We start from the raw sequence: 12,487 nt of genomic DNA on the forward strand, positions 1-12,487 counted from the left end.
CCAGTTTTAGGAAATGAGCTCAAGCAACCTCTCTCTACAGAGCCTATGTTCTCAGCCATGTGGCCAGATCTGCTTCTCACAAGTCAAGGTCTTCTCGCCTTGGGCAAGCGCCTCCCATCAACACACCCACCCCCTTCCCTAAGGTTAAAATAGGCACAGAACACCAGGCCCCTAAGACTTACAGCTGCTCATCCAGAAGATGACGGGGGACGGAAGTCCGGGCGGGGGGTTGCACTGGAGTGTCAAGGGAGCGCCTTCTTGAACCACCACGGGGTCTAGACTTTCCTTCGGCCACAGTGGAGATTCTGGAGAGAAACACAGAAGAGGATGAAATGGGGGTGATGACCTGAGTTGGGGCAAGGTGCGGGGTTAGAGGGAGGAATCTGAGGAGGGGAAGGGGAGCTGGAGAGTGAGGGGGCAGGAGGGAGGGACAGGGCCCATGCATCTAAAGGAGGTGAGAGAGGCCCTTTGAGTGGATGCACATCTTCCAAGGTTCCTCTCCTTCCCTCCCTCCTGTGCCCAGACTGGCCAGTGAAGCTGGTCAAGACTCTGGTTTCACACTTCCTCTCCAAGGAATCTTTTTGAGTAGGGGGGTGTGTCCCAGCTCAGAGGCAGAAAAGCAAGCAGGCCTTGCAGGGCTCCAGAGCACCAACAGGCCAGAGGCAGGGGAGGCCCTTCTGCACCGACCGCCCACGCCTTCCCCTCCACGTCAGCCCTGCCCCACGCTACTCACTGGACACCTGCAGGCGGATCCTATTGGACAAGGCCGTGCCAAATTTGTTGCGAGCAAAGCACTGGTATTCGCCCTCATACTCCTCAGGCCGCCCGCCACTGCGGAAGTCAATCACCAGGGTCCCCGACCGCCTCCGCATTGACACCCGGGGGTCCTTGGCGACATTGAAGAACCTGCTGTTGCGAGTCCAGTGGAAGCTGTGGACAATGGGGGTGGGTGGAGCAACAGGGTAACGGGTGGGTTCCGGGCTCCCGCTGAGAATCTCAGGGCCCCAGTCCTCGACTCAGTCCCCAAACCCCATCTCCATGCCAGTGGGTCCCAGCCCTGGCTGAGGGGCAGAACTACCCGGGAAGCCTGTAAAATGCAGCGTCCCCAGTTCCCCCAGGTGACTCTCCGGGGCCAGGTCCCTGATGGTAGCCAGGGCTGGCAGTCATGGCTCTAAGTGGTAGACACCCAAGTCGTCCCTGGGGAGTATGTTCTTTGGAGGAGCAGGCAGTGGTTTTGATTATTTTAAATCGAGAGTCAGCTGCTGCTTCCATGCCAGGGCATTGCCAACCTCCAACCAGGAATGCAAACCCAAGTTCACATTTCACCTGACCCACGTGCGTCAGGGACCTGGCTCTGCTCCTCCTGCCTCCTTATTTGATCATGGACTCTAAAGCCAGAGCGAAACAGTTCAGGTTATCTGTGCCCCTTCTCAGTGGGTGGAGACTGGAAGGCAGTGGCCACACATTATAGCCCAGGAGGGGCAGCTTTGAAGGAAAAAGCAGCCTTCATAAAACAGCCCTCAGAAGCAAGGTCACCCATAGCCTGCCTGATCCTTCAGGGTGATTCCTGCTTCTCCCACCATGGGCGACGGAGGCTCTGCTTGTTCCAGGCTCACAGCTCTGAGTTATACCAGCTCATGCAAACCTGGGGACCGGGGACAGAAGAAGGCTGCCACACACCTGAGGCTCTGCCTGGCCTCATTTCTCCTGCTGAAACACGCCCCACCATGTGAGGGTTCTGTCACATCTGGATCTCAATCTGGCACGAGGCTCCTGAAAGCTGCAGCCTGGAAGGTGCTTTAAAGATGAGGGTCGCATAGCGTCCCATCTGCACGTCACCAACGCCTGCCACTCAGTATAAACAAACCTGGCCTGGGAGTCAGAGGCCTGGGTTTAAATCTAGGCTTTGCCACTCTCAAGCTGAGTGACCTTGGAAAAGGTACTTAGTATCTCTGTGCTTCCATTTCACTTTCACTTCACAAGGACATAGGTCCTTCCCCGAACGGCAGTGAGGTCGTTGGACAAGACAGTGTGAGGAACAATTCTAACACAGAGCTTGGCACACAGCAGGCTTTCAACTTGTCTGGACTGATACCTCATGTGATGCTGAGTGTACAGAAACAAGCAGAGACGAGCTCAGATGAAAGACTCAAGTTAGCTAGGGAGAGGGACTTCCTATAAACTAAGCCCGAGGGGGCTGACGGGAACATAAGGCAGTGGAAAGAATGTTATTTTGAAAGTCAGGGAACTTTATATCAGTCCTGGCTTTTCAGTGTGACCTTAAGCCACTTAAGTTTTCTGGCCCCCAGTTTCCTCATGAGCTAAATTTCCTAGTTATCCAAGTTGTACTTTCTACCTAGTGGGGGCTTAATGGAGATTTTTGGAATGGATAAATTTAGTTTCTCAGCTGCTGCAACCATCATCGGGGGGGTTTAAATGCCCTCTTTGCAGGCCCCTTTCTGTCCGTCAACCCAGCTTGGATTTCCCTACCAGTTCACTCACCTGGGGGCAGGGTTCCCCTTCGCTTCACACTCAATCAAGATGTTGTCTCGAGGATCCACGATATGGTCCTTCACTGACTGCTTGGTGATGGTCGGGGGCTGGGACACTGCAACAGGGCAAATAGTAGGTGGTCAGGGCTGCAGGGACCTGCCCGGGTCCCTGGCTTAGGGAACAGCTGATGTTTAAGAGCTTCGGGAGCCACACAGACAATCAGGCAGGGAGGCGGTGGATAGTGTCCCATCCTAGACTGCAGGGAAGGGTGCACGTCACAGACCAAGCACGTGGCGAATCCCTCTAAGATCTCACAGTATCCCCATGAGAAACTGAAGGCCCGGCTTCTGTTTGACCCATTCTATGTCCAATGCTTAGTATAATGCCTTGGGCACAATATTCTTGATAAATGTTTGCAGAATGAATAAAGGAACAAAAAGCAGCTAGATTTTTAGAACTAAAGAGCTGTGATCGTTCCGAGTCCTAGAAGGTCAACAGATGGCCAAACTGGTGAGGAAGGAGCTGAAAGAGGCTTTAGTCCCCAGAGAACGTCCCAGGGACTCATCTGCAGGCCAAAGAGTAGCCCCTTCCTCTCGGTCCTGAGCTCAAGTTCTCCCCCAGGCTCCCGTGCCAGCCACCTGAGTGGTGATTCTGACCCACCTGCTCCTCTGCCTGTATAGCTATAGGCTGAGCCTCTGTCCTTCCTGTGAGCTAAGTAAGGTAACTCACTACAGGGCTCTAGTGTCAGGAAACCCCAGCAGGCAGGGTGGGGAGGCCAAGAATCCTCCGTGTGCCCTCACCTGGCCCTTTCTCATCCCTCCTTCCTGCCCTCCTACCTCCCAGAGGCACAAGTGTGGAGAGGCGCCCGGGACTTACGCTCATTTTGAATGCTTGCTGTTAGTTCCGATGGGTTAGCATTGTGAGAGGAGAAAAGAAGACAGTAAGTTATCACACACGACCAATCGCCCAGGTGTCCTCACACCGCAGCATGCAGGGAGAGGGGCGAGGAGGGCTAGGGGTGGGCACTGTGCAGGGCTCTCTCCTCCTCCCAGCTGCAGGGGTCGTGGAAGAGCCAAGCTGGAGTGCAGACGGACCCAGCGAGGGCTTCATGGAGAAGGCAACGTCTCTCCTAGGAGACCAAACCACGTAGTGGAGCAGAAAGAGCAGCTTCTGACCAAATAAAGACGTTACCAGGTAAGTCCAAACAAAGTGGCAATGCTGCTCAGAAGAGGCTGGGCTCTGAAGATGCCACCTGTCACTTCTAGATGCTCCTTGGCCAAGGGTACCAGGGTGAGGCTGGAAACAGGTGGATCTGCACCACTGCTACAGGACAAAGCCCCAAGGTCCCAGCAAGGTCCACAGGTCTCTCCTCTAGTGCCCCTTCTTCTCTCTCACACATGAAAGCTCACCATCTTCGCCTTTCTAAAACTCTAGGGACAGATGGATTTTCACAGTCCCGCTCATGGCAGAAGAACACTGCCCCACGGAAATCCCACTGCTGAACTGCAGGATGAAGCAGAGACCACCGCTCTTTTCCATGCTTTTTACAAACGGGGTAAGAGGGCAGATGGGACACACCTTCCCAGCCTGTACCTGAGATGTGCACGTGCCCATGGACAGGTGAGTGTGCGTCTCAAACTCTGACAAGCATATGAACCACCTGGAGGGTCTGGTTAAAATGCAGGTTCTGATTCAGCAGATGCTGCATTTCTGACACACAGCCAGGGGATGTGGATGCCGGCGGCCTGTGGACCACGCTTTGAATACAAGGTTTTAGACGGTATGTGCTCTGTGGGGAGGAGGTACTGGTTGAGAACATGTGTTGCTATAACTTTTAAAGAGGTCTTTTCCTTATGGTCACATCAGAAAACAATGTGTCATCCTTAGTTCAGGCTGATGCAGACGTCAGATACTGTGCTGGTGTCGAGGGACGACTTTCTCAGAGTGAGCGCTTCCTGGGGGAAGAAGAGGCTGCTGGTGAGCCCTGGTGACTTGGAAGCTTTCTGACTTGACTGTAGTGAGACGTGGGACAGGAGTTTAGGGATGAGCGAGGGGGCAGTCTGGAGAAGGCAGAGTTAAGACAGGGCCAAATGATGTGGGAAGAATCACAGAAGAGAGAAGACAGAGAGGGGAGGTGGAGGGTGGCAGGAAATGAGTGTCCTACTAAACACGCTGTCAGTAAGTGAAAGAAATCTTAAGAGTAAGACCCACAAAAAGGTTCAGAATAGTTCTTTCTATAAAGCCTGCTGGGGCACAGAGAGAAATTTTGTCTGCTTTACCACTTGCCTGGTGCCCTTGGCAGGAAACAAAAAGGAATGAAAGGTCTAGGGGCAAAGCAGAAGTCTATGGTTTCTGAGCACAGAGCTCCCCACTATAGCACCTTCACCCATATATGATTTTCTGGAAAGACTGAAAGCAGTGTGGTTGGTTTTAGATGGTACATTCTGCTACAGGGGGATGGGGGAGGTGGGGAGAAGGGGCCACTTTCAGGAGAAGCAGGGCTGTCACTTGACCCACTGCTTTTGACTACAGCCTACATCCCTGGTTTTTCATCTCAAGAGACAGTTGGTGTCTCCTGGGTCCTTTCATACAGCCGAGGTCTCTGGCCTTGCCCTCGATGGGAAGCCTGACAAAGGCTCTACTTTGCCCACATGGGCTTCAAGCCTCTGATATAGAATCAAAGCTGGTTTGATGGAAAGAGCCCTAGACATTGTCCAGGGCACCTGAAATCCAAAGAAGGGAAGTCACTTGGTCAAGGTCACATAGGAAGTCTGTGGTAGAACTGGAATGAGAACCAGCTCTTCTGCTGCCTGGTCCAAAGGTCTTTTTACAAATCCATCCTTGGCCAGAGAGGGAAATTGGCTAGGTAGGGACTCAGCACTCTGTTGGCCGTGGCATTTTGGGCAAAAGTGAGTAAGAGGGGAGAACTTGGGGGAGTGGCGACTCTGAGCAGCTACAGCTGGCTGGGTACTATCCCCCACACTGAAGCCAGGCCAGGGGCCTACTGAGAATCTACTAATGAGGTAATGACATCTGCAGCCACTATTATGCTACCGAGGAATTTATTACAGGGACACAATCAACCCAGAAGACAAGCTGACATTGGGAGAAGACAGTGGGGATCTCCTGCTGAGGGACAAGGTGACCCATCTAGTCTGTGACCCTCTACTCCCCACTCCGTGTCATACCACCTGCCTTTCTCTCTTTCTATGGAACTTGCTGGATGATAACGTAGAGTGGAGAATACACTTGCTCTTTGGGCTTCCAAGGGGGAGGAAACTTTTCTAACGGGCTCTGCAGGCGTTAAGGCAGATGCTGCCCAGTCTTCTTTATTCACGCACCTCTTCTTTCCCTGGCTCTGACATCTGTGCCCTCTGGCACTCATTCCTCAGAGGATGGAGTGAGTGTGAGTGTGTGTGTGTGTGTGAGTGTGAGTGTGTGTGACTGTGTGTGTGTGTGAGTGTGTGTGTGTGAGTGTTTCTCCCACACCACTGTCCAACTCTGCGAGTTCCTAGGACAAAAATGCTGAGTCTCTTGATGTGGGGAGGGGGAGAGAGGGACCAGTTGCCAGCAGAATCACTTTTTGGCAAACCTCTCTGGTTGATGAGGTGACCCTTTGCTTTCTTCAAAGGTCATGCTGTTCTCCTTGGGGATGATGAGGGGGAAGTGGATGCATGTGACTCAGTTGGCAGAGTGGTGGGGGCCAGAGGCTGGGCGCTTCAATGAGGGATTGTGTAGCAGCCCAGGGCTCTGTTCCAGGAAGGCTGCTGCACTTAAACTCCCCAGAGCAGAAGCAATGCCCCATCCTCAAGACATAGATGACGCCCCCTGAGGGGGCAAGTAAAAAGACGGGCACAATGGCAGGGCAGCCTCTGGCCTGAGCCTCCACCCCCACCCCCACCCCGCACCCCCACAGCCAACACACGGAAAGTTAATAAGAGCACCTGATCTTAGCTTGTTCCCACGTCTTGGCTATTGTGAATAATGTGGCACTGGATGTGGGGGTACAGAGATCTCTCCTGCCTCTTGCGACAACATGAATAGACCTCGAGGGCATTATGCTAAGTGAAATAAGTCAGAGAAAGACAAATACTATGTGATCTCACTTACAGTGGAATCTGAAAAAGTCAAACTCAAAGAAAGCAAGTAGAATGGTGGTGAGGGGTTGGGAAATGTTGCTCGGAAGATACACATTTCCAGCTATAAGATGGGTAAGTTCTGGGGATCTGATTTACAGCATGGCAGCTATAATTAACAGGAAGGCAAACTGCACAGATATTGCAGGTTTGGGTGTAGACCACCACTATAAAGACAATATTGCAATAAAGCAAGTACTTTTTTGCTGGTGGAGGGTGTTGCCTTGATGTTGATAGCTGTTGACTGATCAGGGTGGTGGTTGGGAGGATGGGAGGCTGTGGCAACTTCTTAAAATAAGACATAAATGAACTTCACCACATCGATTGACTCTTCCCTTTCACCAACGATTTCTCTGTAGCATGCGATGCTATTTGATAGCACTTTATCCACAGAACTTTTTTCAAACATTGGAATTTAATCCTCTCAAATCCTGCCACTGCTTTAATAACTAAGTTTATATAATATTCTAATTCCTTTGTTGTCATTTCAACAATTTTCACAGCATCGTCACCAGGAGTAGATTCCATCCCAAGAAACCACTTCCTTTGCTCACCCATAAGAAGCGACTCCTCATCCATTAAACTTTTATCATGAGATGCAGCAATTCAGTCACATCTTCAGGCTCCACTTCTAATCCTAGTTCTCTTGCTATTTCCACCACGTCTGCAGTTACTTCCTCCACTGAAGTCTTGAAGGCCTTAAAGTCATCCATGAGGGCTGGAATCGACTTCTTCCAAACGCCTGCTAATGCTGATATTTTGACTTCTTCCCATGAATCACAAATGTTCTTTTTTTTTCAATCTAGTTATGGAGGGTGCAGCTCACTGGCCCATGTGGGAATCGAACCAGCGACCTTGGTGCTATAAGCACTGTATTCGAACTACTGAGCCAACTGGCCACCCACTCGTGGCTCAGCTCCAAGCTCAAGCCAGTTATTTCTCACTGGCCCATGTGGGAATCAAACTGGTGACGTTGGTGTTATGAGCACTGTGCTCTAACTACTGAGCCAACCAGCCTCCCACAAATATTCTTAATGGCATCTACAATGGTGAATCCTTTCCAGGAGGTTTTCAGAGAATCACTATCTATGGCAGCTATCACCTTACAAAATGTATTTCTTAAATAATAACACTTGAAAGTCAAAATTACTCCTTGGTCCATGGGCTGCCGAATGGATGTTGTGTTAGCAGGCATGAAAACAACATTAATTTTGTTGTACTTCTCCATCAGAGTTCTTGGGTGACCAGGTGCGTTGTCACTGAGCAGTAATATTTTGAAAGGAATCTTTTTTTATGAGCAGTAGGTCTCAACTGTGGGTTTAAAATAATCAGTAAACCATATTATAAACAGATGTGATGTCATCTAGGCTTTGTTGTTCCATTTATAGAGCACAGGCAGAGAAGATTTAGCATAATTCTTAAAGGCCCTAGGATTTTCAGATGGTAAATGAGCACGGGCTCCAACTTAATGTCACCAGCTGCATTAGCTCCTAACAAGAGAGTCAGCCTGTCCTTTGAAGCTTTGAAGCCAGGCACTGACTACTCCTCTCTCGCTATAAAAGCCCTAGGTGGCATCTTCTTCCAATATAAGGCTGATTTGTCTACATTGAAAATCTGTGGTTTAGTGCAGCATCCTCTTTAATTATCTTAGCTGGATCTTGTGGATAACTGGCTGCAGCATCTACACCAGCATTTGCTGCACTTTTATGTTATGGAGACGGCTTCTTTCCTTAACCTCATGAGCCAACCTCTGCCAGCTTCACACTTTTCTTCCACAGCTTCCTCACCTCTCAGCCTTCATAGAATCGAAGAGACTTAGGGCCTTGCTCTGGATTAGGCTTTGACTTAAGGGAATGCTGTGGCTGGTTTGATCTTCTATCCAGACCACTAAAACTTTCCCAATATCGACAATAAGGCCGTTTTGCTTTCTTATCATTTGTGTGTTCACTGGAGTAGCACTTTTAGTTTCCTTCAAGAACTTTTCCTTTGCGTTCACAACTTGGCTGACTGTTTGGCACAAGAGGGCTAGCTTTTGGCCTGTCTTGCTTTTTTAGATGTGCTTTCCTTGCTAAGCTTAATCACTTCTAGCTTTTGATTTAAAGTGAGAAATGTACAACTCTTCCTTTCACTTGAACACTTAGAGGTCATGTAGGGTTATTAGTTCGCCTAATTTCACTATTGTTGTGTCTCAGGGAACAGGGAGGCCCTGAGGAGAGGGAGAGAGAGAGGAGGAACTGCCGGTCAGTGGAGCAGTCAGAACACACACATTTATCGATTAAGTCTGCTGTATTATATGGGCGTGATTTGTGGGGGCCCCAAAATAACTGCAATAGTAACATCAAAGATCACTGATCACAGATCACTATAACAAATATAACGATAATGAAAAATTTTTAAATCTTGCAAGGATTACCAAAGTGTGACACAGAGACACAAAGTGAGCAAACGCTGTTGGAAAAAAGGCTCTGACAGACTTGCTCAAGGCAGGGTTGCCACAAACCTTCAATTTGTAAAAAACAGTATCTGTAAAGTATAACAAAGTGAAGTACAGTAAAACAAGTTATGCCTGTACCATATTATAACAACTATACTTGACAGTTCTTAAGAGAGTAGACCTTACAAGTTATCTGTGTAAGCAGACCTTACACACAAAAAGGTAATCATGTGAGGGGACGGATGTGTTAACTAACCCTACTGCGGTCATCATTTTGTAATAGACACATGTTGCAAATCATCAAGTTGCATACCTTAAACTTACATATGTTATATGTCAGTAATATCTCAATGAAGCCGGGGAAAGAAGGAATGCCTGATCTTTCCCAAGCCCTTCCACTGGGTCTCAGCCCAGGGTGAGAAGGAAGGACGGGCCCAGCAGGAGGGAGAACCCAGGCTGTAGAGGACTTCTTCCTGGGCCCTTTCTGGAGAGCTTGCCTTTCTCTTGTCTTGAGTTCAGCTTTTGTAGACTCATTCTGGAGACACAGCCATGGCCATTGTGCCTGCAGCAACCAGGGAGGTGCATGGGCAGCGTGAGTTTCCTGTCCTATCACACCCCGGGGCACTGGAATGGTGTCTCGAAGGACTCATCTCCTCATTCAGAGAAGTGATGTGGTCACATGCTGGCCTGCCACTTGTGAGCTGGAGAAACGACTTTATTTGTCTGCACCTCAGTTTCTAATCTGTCAGCTAAGGACAATACGTACTTTGAGGATTAGCTGTGAGAATCACAGGAAACAAAGCCTGTAAAGCACTTAGCTCTCTGCCAGGCACACACAGCTGCTACTCCGGGGAGTTCTAAGAACTAAAGGGAGGCAGGTTCACCAGAGGTCTCCGTGGGGCATGTGGGGCACCAGACTGGGAGTCATCAAGAGACCTGGGTTCTTCTCGCAACTCCATCACCCACTTGCTGTGTGACCCTGACCAAGCAAGGACCTGGGTTTCCATGAACACAACAACGCAGGAAGGGTGGATCCTCCAGGCTTTCCTCAGGGGAGATGGTGGTGGGGTGGTCAGGGCACTGGAAGCTCTGTGCTCCACGGGTGGTACTTTGGAGAGAGTGACTGCTCAGTCACCTGCCTGGTGCAGCTTTAGAAATCCATATTCCTAGCAGAGATGTCAAAGCCATCTATTTATAGTTCACCTTGCAGGAACTCCTCACCCACTAGCCTCGGGGATCAAAGTGGCAGGTGCGTGAGTGAGAAGCAGCAGAAGAGAAATGAGCCTTCAGCACTTCCTGGATAACCCAATTTCCTCTGCACCTCCCTCCTCCCGAGACAGAGAGGGCCTTATCATGTTCCTCATTAGATTGTCTGCCTGGGACTGTTAATGAGAAATTCTCCTTGAGCCAGCAGTGCAGATGGTCTCCACGGAATAGCTCCTTTTACAACTCCCGTCTCCACTCCCTGAGCGTATGCGCATGTATATGCAAGCGCAAACACATTGGGGCTACTGGTAGGGCAGCAGAGGCCTTGCCCATCTTGCTCCGGGTTTACCCTATAGTTTCTCCTGGCCTTATCTCATCCAGAAGTGCCCACTCCTCTGGGGTAGCTATTATTGGTGAAGTGGGGTGGGAGGGGATGAGACACCTGCAGCTCTTCTCCAAGCTTTGCTAACTCCAGGGCCCACGGTCTGGCTTTGGAGAGCTCAGTGGGGATGACTTGGAGGCCGTATCACTCTCCTTTCCCTCCCTAGACGTCTGTCACCTGGAGACAAGTCAACATTGGCATCATGTGGGTCTCATGTATTCCTGAAATCAGGAAACGGGGACGATGTGGGGTGCTCCCACCTTAGCACTGGGATGTAAGACACCCTGATAGAAGTGTCAGAATCGTGGCAAAGGTGACGCACTTCTAAATGCTGCCAGTCAGTGGGCCATTATGAATGTAACCACAGATACGCTGGTGGAGACATGCTCTTAGATCAGCAGTCCAAGCCCCTTACTTTATGATTCTGATGGCCGAAGAATGCCCCTCCCATGGGAAACAGAATGACATCGATTTCACTTTTCAGCTTTACCACGGGAGTTGAAAACACCAGGCATCAGTGCCTGGCTCTCCCACGGTGGCATTATAATGGGCCCTATTTTAACGTCTCATGTAGCCAGTCTTTTGCAAAACAATCCCCTTCCCAGCCTTCCCCAGGCCATCTGTCCTCCCGATCAGTCCAGACAAGGGCCTGACGGGTCCAGCTCAGGTATTAGAAAGGCAAATAAGAACTGTCTGCTCCTTTGGTCCCCGGAAACTCCATTTTGATGGGCAAATCAGACCAGAGGACACTCAGACTTCCAAACTCTGCCACCTCTGGCGCTGCTCAGCAGGCTCCAGGCAGCCGAAGCATCACAGCCACAGCCCTGACAGACGGCGCTGCAGACTCACAATCTCACATTCTCAAACATGAGCATGCTCGTTTCCGTTCTTTGGGAAACCCAGCTCTGATCTAGAACCTACTGTTTCCCCTCCCTGAACCTTCTTCGAAAGCTGGTCTTAACTCTCCCCTGCCCTCCAACTCTGCTGCCCCAAATCAGGAAAATAAAAGAGGACTGAGCAAACTCACGATCCATCGGAATCTCGATGGCCCTGCCAAGGCCAAGGCAGCAGAGGAGGAAGGCTGCGTGGACCCAGGGTGGTGGCTGCAGCCTGGCCATCCTTAGCACTGGGCCCCGCTCCCTGCTCCCTGGCCGGCGGGGTCTTGCTGCCTCCAGCCGCTCTAACTCGGCCTCCTGGACAGAGTTCAGCTGTGGAAAGAAATACAAGTGTTATTCTTGAACTCGTGGCTTGTCCTAGCAATCCTACAGGGCTGAAAGGATGCAAGCAAGGGTCCCCTTGGTCAGAGACTGATGTTCTAAAACACGGTTTCTTAACTTTGCACTATTGACATTTGGGAGCCATCAATTTTTAGTGTGGGAAACAGTCCTGGGTATTTTAGGATTCGAAGCCGCATCCCTGGCCTCTACCCACTAGATGCCAGCAGAGTCCACTTCTGTCCCCAGTCGAAAATGTCTCAAGATATTGCCAGCTGTTCCCTGGCGGACAAAGTCACCCGCAGTTAAGAACCAGTGTTCTAGAAGGAAGGGCAACTCTGCACAGAACAGTCATGAAAACAAACACTGGTCCACAGGCCCAGCACTTAGAAGAGGCCACACACTGGGCCAGTAATAAACACATGGATCTCACAGCTTCTCTGAACCATATGTGCTGAGTGGATCTGGGTTTGAGTGTGTTTGGGATAGGAGCATCGCGACAAGATCACACTGATGTCCTCTGATCCAGGGAGCGGGGCCAGGGTGAAGGCGGCAGCACTGGGGACCAGGAGTTAGACAGGTGAAACTTCGCTGCCCAAAGGACTTGTTTTTTTTAAAACGA

The 12,487-nt window shown here is 50.4% G+C and overlaps 1 protein-coding gene across 30 annotated transcripts in view; it reads right to left on the reverse strand.

The window, feature by feature from the left end:
- NFASC (neurofascin) overlaps positions 1-12,487 on the reverse strand; it is a 178,887-nt gene that overhangs the window by 64,360 nt on the left and 102,040 nt on the right. For 22 of the 30 annotated variants that reach the window (XR_016022777.1, XR_012492907.2, XR_012492906.2 and 19 more), the window contains 5 exons: positions 11,679-11,859; positions 3,370-3,387; positions 2,503-2,608; positions 734-930; positions 183-305 (listed from right to left, as the gene is read on the reverse strand). Coding sequence is in view for 26 of the 30 variants with exons in the window: in XM_019711418.3 (XP_019566977.2) it covers positions 183-305; positions 734-930; positions 2,503-2,608; positions 3,370-3,387; positions 11,679-11,859 (625 nt within the window). In the remaining 4 variants the exon portion in view is untranslated. The remainder of the gene's footprint in view (positions 1-182; positions 306-733; positions 931-2,502; positions 2,609-3,369; positions 3,388-11,678; positions 11,860-12,487) is intronic. The other 8 variants (XM_019711426.3, XM_019711411.3, XM_074322288.2 and 5 more) reach the window with 1 other exon arrangement.

Source organism: Rhinolophus sinicus, chromosome 11, assembly GCF_057876585.1.
Source record: "Rhinolophus sinicus isolate RSI-liver-muscle chromosome 11, RSI-T2T, whole genome shotgun sequence".
NCBI classification, from domain to species: Eukaryota; Metazoa; Chordata; class Mammalia; order Chiroptera; family Rhinolophidae; genus Rhinolophus; species Rhinolophus sinicus.